This window comes from Amaranthus tricolor, chromosome 6 (assembly GCF_026212465.1).
Source record: "Amaranthus tricolor cultivar Red isolate AtriRed21 chromosome 6, ASM2621246v1, whole genome shotgun sequence".
Classification (NCBI taxonomy): domain Eukaryota; kingdom Viridiplantae; phylum Streptophyta; class Magnoliopsida; order Caryophyllales; family Amaranthaceae; genus Amaranthus; species Amaranthus tricolor.
The window spans coordinates 25,062,625-25,075,461 of NC_080052.1; the positions used below are offsets into that span (position 1 = coordinate 25,062,625).

At 33.3% G+C, this 12,837-nt stretch overlaps 1 protein-coding gene and 1 long non-coding RNA gene across 2 annotated transcripts; one reads left to right on the top strand and one right to left on the bottom strand.

Annotated features, from left to right (window-relative positions):
- Positions 1-1,437: 1,437 nt before the first annotated feature.
- On the bottom strand, positions 1,438-3,647 carry LOC130815800 (uncharacterized). The gene is made up of 4 exons (XR_009042628.1): positions 3,312-3,647; positions 3,022-3,180; positions 2,072-2,145; positions 1,438-1,654 (listed from the first exon to the last, which is right to left on the bottom strand). It is a non-coding gene; the product is annotated as an uncharacterized LOC130815800 (long non-coding RNA).
- Positions 3,648-3,876: 229 nt separating this feature from the next.
- LOC130814470 (dihydroceramide fatty acyl 2-hydroxylase FAH2-like) lies at positions 3,877-12,560 on the top strand. The gene is made up of 7 exons (XM_057680542.1): positions 3,877-4,247; positions 5,982-6,050; positions 6,588-6,680; positions 9,675-9,871; positions 10,772-10,877; positions 11,723-11,869; positions 11,957-12,560. Exons 2-7 carry the CDS (start codon positions 6,003-6,005, stop codon positions 12,065-12,067), a joined length of 702 nt encoding a protein of 233 aa, XP_057536525.1. The 5' UTR covers positions 3,877-4,247; positions 5,982-6,002; the 3' UTR covers positions 12,068-12,560.
- Positions 12,561-12,837: the final 277 nt, after the last annotated feature.

Here is a 12,837-nt window from a genome sequence, read left to right on the forward strand (position 1 = left end):
CCTAACTTGAGGGGGAGTGTAGGAATATGCATATATTTTTTATTCTTTAGTATATTTTATTACCTTACTTAGTATGTAGTATTAAGGTAATAACTTATTTCCTTTATTTTGTTTCCTTAGTTAACTTCTTAGTTCTTATATAAATTGGAGCTGTAACAGTCATTTGGAGTAATACAAAAATAGTATTAACTGACCAAAACCTTTATTTTCATATTATTAATTTCTTCAGATTTTTGAATGTATTGTGCTTTTCATGAAAAAAATAAGTTGTTAATATAAGTATTAATTAGAGTTCTAATACTATAAAGACACAACGTTATCATGATGATTCTTTGTTATTGTCAAAATCATTTTTGATTATTATGTATATTTTGTTTCTTGATAAAATATATTAGAATTAAATTTTTGATAAAGAAATTTTATTCATTAGCAAATATTTCAACATAAACAAGCCAATATATATTCTACGAGACTTTATTAAAAATCTTATGTAGCTTTTAAATTTAAAAATATTATATTCCAATACTTGAACATGAAAAGGCAAATATGTATTCTAAGAAACTTTAATTGGAAATTTTATGTAACTTTTAATAAATTTTAAAATATTATATTTCAAGAAATTTAAAAGAATATATCTTATTGTAATATACTACTTATATATTAAGAAATATATTGATGTTAAAGTTAGTAATAATTAACTAGAAAGGCATATATATCTTGCGGTGATATAGTATTCAAAAAGATTGTATGTCATGTAATTCAATTTAGCCAACAGTTATATTCAATTTGACAAATCACTATGAGAATAACATGACAAATTGGTCATGAAATGAGTTTGTTAAGATTAAGGTGAGTTAATATTGGGTTGAATCAGGTATATGACAAGTTAGATGTGTTTTAGGTCGATTGATCATCACTAATAGATTAATTTTTAATTCTAATAAAATTCAATCACAAATTAACTTCGATTTGGATGAAATCCATTTTGATTGATAAAAATATTGATTCGGGTCAATTTCAATGCAATTAATGCCTAGTTCAGGTTAAGTTCAATTACATCTATTCCAATTTGTAATACTATGAAATATTAGCTAGTGTCACTTTTCTCATTATAGACTCATGAAACATAAATTTAGTTTAGACAATGATGAGTTATTTTGTGTGTTAAACATTAGTTTCATCCAAATTGAATTGAAGTAAAAATTTGTGATTTAAAAATTACTAACAACAATTAGTTTTAGTTCAATATAATGTTGTTTATAGTATTATCATTAATCTCTTGTTATGTATGGGTTAATCAACATACAGTTTTCATGTCAGACGGTTGATGTAACAACCCGACTTACCGTTGACTGGGTAAACAGGGTCATCACTGGGTTCGTTTCCAAAGAAATTGAAATCACACTTCTAAAACTCAAGCAAAGGGGTCACAAGCTCTTCAACGTGACTAACTCAGCTAAATCCCAAAACCAATATCTAATTAATACACAAGATAATAATACAATTCTTTACAAGTCCAATATCACCAGCACAGCCAAAACAAATATACATTTATCCAAAAACCTAATACAAAACTACAAATAATATACATCCATGGAACGCTATTCAACACTGTTAACCCATCGTTCCCGACCGGTTCCGATCTGTAAACAAGCTAAAAGATGGAAACAACAGAGGATCAGATTAAACTGAATGAGAAGTAACAATCCAAACAACAAAACACAGTAATTCAAATCATAGAATTAAAAGCAACATCAGTTTTCCTAGATCTATGTGCGCACAGGGAGTCTAGTTGAAAGGAACATCCATAGCTCCAAGGCTATGTCACTCTCGGGTGAAGCTAGTCAATATCTCAATGACAATTCGCTTCAAATAGGGAGCAAGGAACAATGTTCCTCAACTCCGTTAATGACCAGCTCGCAAGCCCGATCCATTGACCATATCATAATATCAACATAAGCATTCACAACAACATTTGTCTCAACAATTTTCAATCTCAAAAGAGCTTTAATAAAGTTTATTTTCAAGAAAACAGTCTGATCAGACCCTCTAAGGGACTGCTACTACTCACCAAAGACGACGCTTCAGATAGCCAAGATCGATTCGCAGCTATCAACTAGAAAGGTTCCTCGATGACGTCGCCTCCTGAAGCATAACAAACATAACATCACAACAAAGCGTTCGATACTACAAACTAGGTTCATATAGCTCATTGCATCTCCTCCTAAGACCGTAACTTAGTTCAAGCTTCTATTCTAATATTTCTAATCATACAAGGATTGTGCACTCCAAGCTTAAACACTCTACATGTCATCAAAATATTATAATCGTGATCGAATCTAGTTTATACTCTTTTAAAGATTACTCATCCCTATATTTCTCTTTGTATTACCAATAAAACACAATATGTAAATTTAAACCCAAACTCAAGAATATCCGAAAGAATCTACTAATTTCATCAAGAATATCCAACATTTAATCAATATAAACAACAAGCGTTCTATCCCACAATCAATGGTTTTTCCAAAGTATCTCATAATTCATACAAGATCTTTAAATTATTCATAATCCTACAAACAATCAACATTTCCCATCAATTCCTTAATCTTCATAAACTTTCTTACTAATCATTCAGATTCAATATAGTAACTCCAACATCATCTATTCATTTACTCATTTATTTTGAATCGACACAAAATAATTATTTATCCTACACTCACAAGCCCACGAGAATCATCGTTCATCATCAAAGATGATTTTCCTCAATTAATTTCATCACCTTTAAATCCACCAATTCAATACTAACATCAAACATTCCAGCAATACTCCAAGAATCTAGCAATACTCAACACATTTTCCATGAATTTCCAATTTAATGACTCATCTACTAATTCATACACATTCCAAAATTCAACAACGTTTAGGGTTTAACACATGAATGAAAGATTATGCAAGGGAAAGTATATGAATGAGAGCATGATTATTAAGGAAAAGCAAAAGAAAGAGATCAAGAAGGATTACCTTCTGCTTGCAGCAACAAGAAACGAAACAATTTCAGGTTCAAAGCTTTATTTTCGGTTTGAATTTGATGTTTAATCAACGGGACCAAAACTCGCTGATTCCTTCCCCAATTCGGCAGAATTCAAGTCAGTGAAGGAAGAATTCGGATGATTCTATACTCTTTATGGTTCGAATTCAGAGGAAAATGAACAAGAGAAGATCAATTAGCCATTATTTGCACAAAACAATCAAGAATGTAGAAGTATAGATAATCTATCTTGAAAATCACGAAGGGAAGAACAAGGACTTACTGATTTTGCATGTAGGTCCTTCGAAGATCAGAGGGAAGAAGAACGGGTCATGCCCTTGCAGCCATTGACGTTTTCTTCAAAGAAATTTCGAGAAATAAGGGTTTAAAGATTCAAAGAGGGATGTCGTGAAGGGAAGGAGATCGACGATTAGTTGAAGAATTTCAGTGTAAATCCGCCATTTTCAAAGGGTATGGCGGCGAGAGAGAGAAGGAGGAGGTGATCTTGCTGGTTCATACGAAAGGGAAGGAAGGAGAAAATGGTTGCCTGGTTTTCTTGAGTTCCTCGCGTGAGAAAGAAGAAGGAATGGTTTGGGTTTTTATTTTTATTTTATTTTATTTTTTTTTTAAGAAAAGGAAAAGAAAAGAAGAAGTTAAATTAAGAATATTGTATGTCGTGTATATGTAAGGTCATTCTCGCACTCATAATTCTATTAAACTTACTCGTCTTAAAATATTAATTTTTCCCGAATGTTACAGTTGATTATCTAGTTTGATTATCTAAATATTAAATTTTAAATCGCTAATTTTCGGTTTAGGTTAGCTTCAATATAGGTTTCAGTTGTCGAATTAATGTTAGTTCAATTTGAGTTCAAATATTTTGAAAATAAATCTATTCGCCTCCGATTCGAGACGAGTTTTTGAATCGACCCACTAATTTTTCTTTCAGACTCCCTCTTAAGAGACATCTTTTCTTAAGATGTCTACAATTTGCGTTAAAAGTTAAATTCAGACTATAATTAGGGTCACGTCGAATAGGAACCACCCTTTTTGGTTTCCTGATTTATTTATCCGTAATTCTTCCTGGAACACTCAAGCGATCACTTTTATCTGCAATTTCGCCATTGTTGTACTCTCTCAAGCAGCCAATTCGCCATTTTCAAGCATCGAAATTTGAAGTCAAGTTGCAATTTAAGTATTGAGGCTTCAATTATTTGAGGTATTCAGTTACATTTTAACTTTACGATTTTTTTAAAGTTTTGATTTTGAATTGCCGCAGATACATGGTTCATTTTGGATGAGATTAGGAGAAAATCACCATTGTTAATACAAAAAATCTAGCAAATTCAAAAATGAAAAATGTAGTTAATTCAAAACAACATAATATCATTTCTTCTGATTCGCATTCCCGATTTCTTGTTGTATTTTGATTAGCATTCCCGAATTCTTGTATTTTGATTTGCATTCCCTATTACTTCTTTTCTGAGAATAGGATTTTCATCCTCCGTAATTGTGTTGTTTCTGTGAGATCTACGATGCGTTGCTTCAGGATCTTTCTTTCACGCTTTTAAGATTTGGTTTGTCTAGCAAGATTTCGGTTTATGAATTTTTAGGGCTTCATTTTGTGATGAAAATGCTTGGCATTATGGATTGGCAATCGTATCGGTGTATGAAAATGCTTGATAGTTTTGAAATTCCTAGATGATAATGATTCTTTGTTATACTAGATTTTTTTTCCCTCTATTTTCTAAATGTTAGGAGGAAAAAGTTTATGATAGTGATAACAATTTTTAAGGAAATTACAAGTAAATTTCTAGTGCTCTCTAGAAGGCCATGCATCATAGCAGATAGAAACAGTGGGCACAACTTTATGAGATTTATTGTATTCAGTAATTTATCTGATAATATATACTATCATGTTTATACTCTTGGCCTTTTGTCTTGCAAGTATGGCTAATTATAATTTTCTTTTCTTTATTTAAGTGTAAACATTAAATTAGTTTTTGTTTAATTTATGTCTTGAGAGCTCGTAGAAAATCCTGCTGTAATTTCATATGAGGTATCAACAATCATGATTTAGACTATAATTTTGTACTTAACCGTTGCTAGGCTCTTATATTGGAGGTTCCGGTTTCTGCAAGGGTTAACCGACTATGTTGGAGTTGTTTGTAATTAACTTTCTGTTTATTTTTACAATTTTGTGGTTTTAAATCTTACAATGAAATGTAGTAACTGGTATGCTTAAGATTGAGATGTAGTAACTGGTATGCTTAAGATTGAGCAAGAATCTATGGAATATCTTTCCATTTTGTGAAGCTTCTCGTCTTCCCTCTTTTTCTTAGCTCTTATTGATAAATCTTTTTCTCTATTGAAAAAGATACTTTACAAATGGGGCCAGGTGTTTAAACCACCCCTTTGTTCTTACGGACAAATGGGATATTACAATTCATCAGGTCTTGCAGCTGTAGGGTAGCTTCTTCGTTATTCCTATATAGTTGCACAATTTTGTTTTCTAAGCATATTTGATATTGCATATCTGTCAATCACTTTTATGATATACATCTTTGAGTGTTGGTTTTTATTATTCCAGTGAACTGCCTATTATTTCAGTAAAATGTTTTATACTCTGCCTAAGAATATTATCTTTGCAGTGGAAAGAAAAGGAAACAAAAGATTGAATTTCCCCCTTAGTGAAGTACTAGTGGAATAATCTGCAGTACACCATGTGTAATATGTCTAATATGGACCATTGTAAAGTGCTATTTAGCAGCCGAAATTTTAATCTCAAGTAGCTTAATCGATGTTCTAAATTCAAGCTGAATATTGGAGGACACAAGAAACACTTTTGTTAAAGCTGAAGTTTTTTATACTTTTGCTCTGTGCTTGTACTTCTTAGTTACATATCTAAGTGTGTTTTCTGATGAATGTTATTTCTGTTTCTGTGCTTATGTAGCTAGCTCATCTAGTGTCAAGGATGGTAGCCAAGTTTGTGGTGGACTTAAATCAGCCTCTCGTCTTCCAGGTGAGATTTCACCATGCTTGCACTTGCAGTTGATACTTCCTCCAATTTTCTTTAGTTGCAGACGCTATTCACACGCATAACCAGAAAAATATTTTATACTTCTTTGCCCTTAATCTTAGAAAGAGAAAAAGGTGAGGTGGGATAGGAGCCAAATCATGGAGCACTTTAAGTCTTTAATACCTTCTTTGAAATTTTTTTATTGTTTTACCAGAAGTTGTATGCTGTAGCAACTTATTAAAATCATCAATGGGGTATGTGCAGCAACTAAGAAATGGAGGAAGTATAATTCTTACCAATTACTCTTCTATTCTGTCTGGTGGCTGCACCATGTCTCTGTAGCTTCATAGATTCATATGCTTTCTTGTGTGAAAGCTTATTCTATAGTCACCTCCAATTTTGTTTCCCTTTTCAAAATTTATTTTATCTCATTATTTCTATGCTAAAACCACATTTTCTTTTTTACTTTATTTGTGATAAGTGGCCTGTTCTTGGTTCTCTTAAATTTTTACTTGTAATTTGAGACAGCTAATGTTACAGGTTGGCTATCTTGGAGAAGATTATGACGAATGGATTCACCAACCTATTGTCAGCAAGGAGGGTCCTCGCTTTTTCGCAAATGATATTCTGGAGGTAAATAAAATGTTATGTTGTTTTGATGTTTATTATTGATTTTGAGGCTTTTATTTTACCCTATTTGGCAATCATTTCTTCTCTGTAAACTACTTGGCTTGGATTAAAGAATTAAGACACTATATGATGTTAGTATTGGCTGCTATCTGTAGCATTGAGCATTTGCTGTTGATGAAGATAGTTGATTATGTCAGTGTTTGGCTGTAAGCTACTGCACAATTTTTATGTAAAACGATCAAATTTTTTGATGTTCACTAACTATAATGGCCAAAGAAATGTTTGTGCCAACCTTTTCATTTTCATTTTAGATATGATTATTTGGGTGCTCGTCCATATTTATTAGCTAAAATCCAAAACCAATCAATACATCCACCAAAAAGCATTTGTCAAATATTTAAAACTTTGAGTTTAGTGTTCTTTTTCCACAACTGAAAAAGCATGAATACAAATTCAAGCAAGTAAGCTTTCAAACATTTATCCAAACTGTGAGTCTGTGATTAAAACATTGCTTAAATCCTCTACCATTTCTACTAGGAAAGCAATAGAAACTATATTTAAACAGATTTGAAATTCAGCCCTATGAATTTCTGAATCTATTGAGAGTCGAAAAGTAGTAAAACAATATTCTCCTATTGAGAGAACATATCCAGCTAGTTTTCCAAGCACTCGAGTTAAGACAAGGATTTCTGTTGGATTATCTTTATCCTTAATTGGGCTTGTATATATTCAAACTACACATTACTTTTTTCACGTATGTGCCTTTTTGCTCCATAAAGATGTAGACCTTGCACTAAGCTTGAATATGGAGCATTAGAAGATAAAATCCATGCTAAAACATGCCAAACAAGCCACAATTAGTCCAAGTAATGACCGACTTATAACCAGGTGTCATCTATTTATGAAAATGTCGAGTAAAGGTTGCTGCACTTTGGAGAAGCTTCAATTTGTAGCTTTTTTTAGGAGGGTCGAAGGACCTATTTTTGAGCTTTTGGAGAAATTGTTTTTGTTTCTCTCTTGCAGTCTATCTTGCACCCTTTAGGCCTAAGAAGTATACTTAAATTGGCCAAGCACTACCTCAATAGTTTAGTGGATCGACTCCAGTACTACACCAAATTATTTTTTCAAGCTACCAGCAGTTAACGATAACCAGCAAATAGTTGTTTCTCTCTTACAGTCTTACCCCCTTTAGGCCTAAAAGGATTCTCAAGTTGTTCAAGCACTATCTCAGATTAATTGATCCACTCCAGGATTATAAAGCTACTGTCATTACTCAGTATTAGGTAATTGGCGAGTAGTTCTTAGAAAAGTAAGCTCAAAGCTTCATTGAACTTACAAAAAACAATTCTAAACTCGGTAACATGCATAGAGTTTAATTTTGATTTTTTCTATTGATTTGTAGCTTCAAGAAAATATGCTACTTATTCATAGTTGTCCTAATTGTCCTTAGCTAATGTCATCTACTTAACTACAAATGGTTCGTTATCGTCTCGCCCATATTATGGTTAATGCAAATGGTTTGTGATTGTCTCGTTTATGTCTCGTGAATGGTTCGCTTATGTACCCAATACTTATGTGCGAGAGTAGTTGAGAAGCGTATATTGAGATGAATTGTGGGCATATTAAAATTCAAAACGCAGATATATGATGATGCATATTGTTGATAAGAGGAAGGTGAACAAACTTTATTTGGCCCTTGAGTTGATGATTAAAAGATTCCTTTTAGGACATTTGAGAATTGGGCCAGTAAAAACCTTGTAAGAGGTCAAAGGAGGCCAAATTTACTTGGATGGTGGAGGTAAATACGGATATTTATGATTGGGACATGACTATATACTATTAAATAGGAACAAATGAGAAAGAACATTGTTAGAGACGATCTCATATATTAATTTGTTTTGGTTGATGTAGTTAGCCTGTGTTTTGACTTTTGAAATTAATGCTTTGACATTATTGTAAAAATGACTACAATGCCCATATGCATACCACCACAGTACAAGAACTTTTTCGCTTTATTCTACTTATCCTTCTAATCACATGGGAAACTTTGCTCAAAGACCCAATCTTCTTATCCCTTATTTTTCATGCCCAAGAGAAATGGTGCATTTGATAATTACACAGGAACTATACTATGCAAAATTTAGAATCCTTAAATGTTTACAAGTCGCTGAGTAGCTATAATATATCTATTCTCAATATGTAGGTGCGTTTTTTTCTTGTGGAGTTGTTGATGCAAATTGCAATATTGCAAAATGCAAACAAGCAATTGTCTTGTGGGGTGTTGATTCAATTGCAGTATTTTAGCAGTACTTCATAGGGGGTATTATTTCTTAAGGAGAGGACCTTACTTGAGCAAAGAATCTATGTGCTTTATTGATTACCTGCTAGTTTCACAAAAAATTAAGAACAAGATATTGGAGGCATAACAATAATTTAAATAGGCATTAACTAAAAAGAAATAGCATGCACAAATTGAAAATGGTAACTTGGGTAAGTCGAATTGGGAACTGAATCGGTCAGGGAGGGTTACTTCTGTCTTTATTGCTTTAAATGGATTGCAACAACCAGATAGATCAATTTCATTGAAAATAGTCTTGTTAGGCTAAAACATGTTGTGTCTAAGACTAGGCTAGCACTACCATGAGGCTGAGCTAAGGAACCTAAGCAGCTCTGGTTATGTTGGTGACTTGGTGCTTGACCTTTTACCTGTGGGGTGGAATGCTTCTTTTCATAGACAAATCTTGGCTGTTTTTCTTGATTTGAATAATGTTTTGTGTCTCCTTGTGGTTCTTCTTTACCTTCTCCTCTGTTGCCTAGACCTTATGACATCTGACTTGAAAATAACTGCTCCCTTAGTGCTTGGTAACAACTATTTGAGTAACTGTAATATGGGCCAGTTTATGCAATTTTCTTTAGGCCAAAATGTAAAATGAACTTAATAGCAAAGTAAACACACGAGCTCTTAACCGCCTTTTGTTTTTTTTTAATGTTAAACAGATTTTAACTCGCACAAAGTGGTGGGTGATTCCGATAGTTTGGTTACCAGTAGTGTGCTATCTAGTTTCGGTGTCATTGCAGAGGAGCCTCACTGCTGCTCAGGCAGCTACTACACTGGTCTTTGGTGTCTTGATTTGGTCACTGCTGGAGTATACTTTACACAGATTCCTTTTTCATGTGAAAACACAAAATTACTGGTTAGAACTCTCTCTCTGTTTCTCTGTCTCTCAAACCTTGATATAACTTTTCTCAAGATTTCCATATTAATGCTTGGTAGACATTGTTGCTTATTTACTTCAATTCTTTTTTGTGCCTGGACCATCGGAGTTAGGATCTTTTATATAACACAAGAAGTAAAATTAATGCCACTTGATGGAAACCATCAGATGTTGGAGGAGTATTTTTCTCTTATAAGAACCGTATACTCACTATATTTTTTGTGATTTACTCCTTATTTATAGCAAAATCACACCTAAATTAATGCACATCAATCATCAGATCTACTTTTTTACATATTTTCATTTTAATTCCCTCTGTGCTCTATAAAAGTAATCATGACTATCATAAAACACACCTTTAAGCTAAAATATGTCTTATTATTGCCAACGTCAGTCCTAAACAGAATTCCGACGCATATAAACACTAGTCAAATCCATAAAATTGCTGCTTTATGAGGTAAAGTGCATAGACATCAATATTTGAAAGGAGTGGCTTTTGTTTCCATATAATACTATAGATGCTGCTAAGTCCTCTAGATTTTTCTTTCATTCTCGTCTTTGGTGTTTAAGCAATGGCTACAAAACCTAGCAACTCTGAGTGTTCTGAATCTATTGCACCGAACATCATGTGACAAGCTCAAAATGAATTTGACAGCAATGTTACTCAAAAGTATGAGAGTAGCGCATGGGTACATTTTCACGTTGGAGATATGTCGGGCCCAAAACACTTGACAAGCATTTTTAAGTTTCAAGATACTTGTGCTTGAGTTAATTTCAGTATCTAGTAATGATCTTATATCCTTGTAGTAGTGTCTTGTTTCTGACGTAGTCTGGAAGACAAATTTAAGACTTCAAGTTTCATTGATTTACGATTTACAGGGCAAACACCCTTCACTATGTTCTTCATGGTTGTCATCACAAACACCCGATGGATGCGCTTCGGCTCGTCTTTCCTCCAGCTGCAACTGCAATCATTTGTGTACCAGTATGCTATCTTCCACATAATCTTTTTTGTTCCCAAGATTTTGATGTTGAATATGTGAGGTGCATGATAATGAGTAATCCTTGTTTCAATGGATGTATAAATCTTTAAGAAAAGACCAGGTGAACTTTAATATTCACTTGGTGGATCGCGGGATGACTTTAACTTAGAATGTGAGTTACTCAATTATAATTCATTTGATCTTAGTTGAGAAAAGGAAGACTGAGGCTGTGTTTGTTTTGGTGAAAACAGTCTTCTACTTTTCTACTGTTTGGTTGGGAGCAGATTTTAGTAAGAGGAGGAAAATGACTTTTTACCCCATATTTTTTCCCAAAACTGATGAAAAACAATTTTTCTATCCTTCCAAAACAACTTTTCACCAAACCAAACAAATACGACCAATTCACAATGGCGCTGTCCACCAGTTTATTTTTTTCACGGTAAACTATTCCATGACAATGTTTTTTAAACGTCACTTGCTTTATATATTTCTGGTCTTTTTACCCTGGACACTAGCAATTTTTGTCATTACTACAGGGACTCATGAATCTGATTGGAAAATACACAAGCACAAGCAGCCATTTATTCACATAGGTGCTGCAAAACTTTTTTTATTTTTAATTGTTTTGGCTTGTTCATCGTGTAATCTTTTAGTGTAAATAGTATAAACATGTATCTAGGAAACCATATAGCTAGATTGATTCAAGATAATCATATGACATTGCTACTTCGAAGCTTTTTTAAGAATTAATAGTCAATGTTTGTGCGAAAGTGATATTGTGATGAATACAAACACAGGCAATACTTGTTTCATTTCTTGACGGGTTTAATCCTGTTTTATGTCTCAGATATGGAGCGTAATAAGGCTTTTATCTTCTCCATCTGTTGCACCTGCGCTATTTGGTGGTCTATTGTTGGGTTACATTATGTATGATACTACTCACTATTATTTGCACCATGGGCAGCCATCTATAGGAGTCCCCAAAAACCTTAAGGTAACAACTTTCTGGAAATAGTTTGCATCCTTATAATGCCAAAAGTATGCACTGCATAATGGCGTTCTAAAACTTGTGTTACTGCAGAGATACCACTTGAATCACCACTTCCGTCTTCACACAAAGGGTTTTGGAATCACCTCCTCTGTATGGGATCATGTTTTTGGAACACATCCCCATCCCAAAGTCGTGTCCTGAGTGCTGGCAGTCATCGTATATTAGTATTGATCGATGAGGTTTTGTTGAGGCCTGTGACACACTATGAATTTGATCTTAAACCCGGAACATGACATGCATAGCTTCACATGGGCTCGTTTTGCTCGTGTATGATAATGCTTCATTGGCTGCTTCTCTTCTGTAACTACTGGTTCGACTGTGTGAATCATTATGTAATATGTATCTGTAGTGCTGAAGTTTCGACCGTGTGAATCAAATATGTATTACATGTCTATTAAAGAGGGCAATACGTGAGCTGCTTGATTATTCATTATTGAATATTACTATTCAAAATGAATGTTTTTTAGATTTAGTGTGAAAGCTTTTGAATTTGAGCGATTATTTATTTTAATCAAACATGAATATATCTTCAGGGTGGTTTTATGACTGTTGAGATTATTATTGAGCTTTGTAGAACTTTTGGATTTGTTTCTCAAATCTTTAATTTTGTTTAGGAGTGTTCTTGTTAAGTGAATAACTTTACATGAGTGGTTAAGGGATTCAGAGACCATCAAATTGTCTAATAGATCTAATTTGTAATTCTAGTAATGATTGATCAAATTATCAAAATATTATTTATTGCACAATCAAGATCCATATCAAATTGGTATTAAGAGCTTAAAGTCGATCAACGATCTTATCATCATCATCCCAATAATTCCCGCTTAGAGGCAAGATCTAGCGAAGGTGTGAATGAAAGCATATCAATACCCTCATCACAAAGACGTTGCGATCAACAGTCTTATGAATTC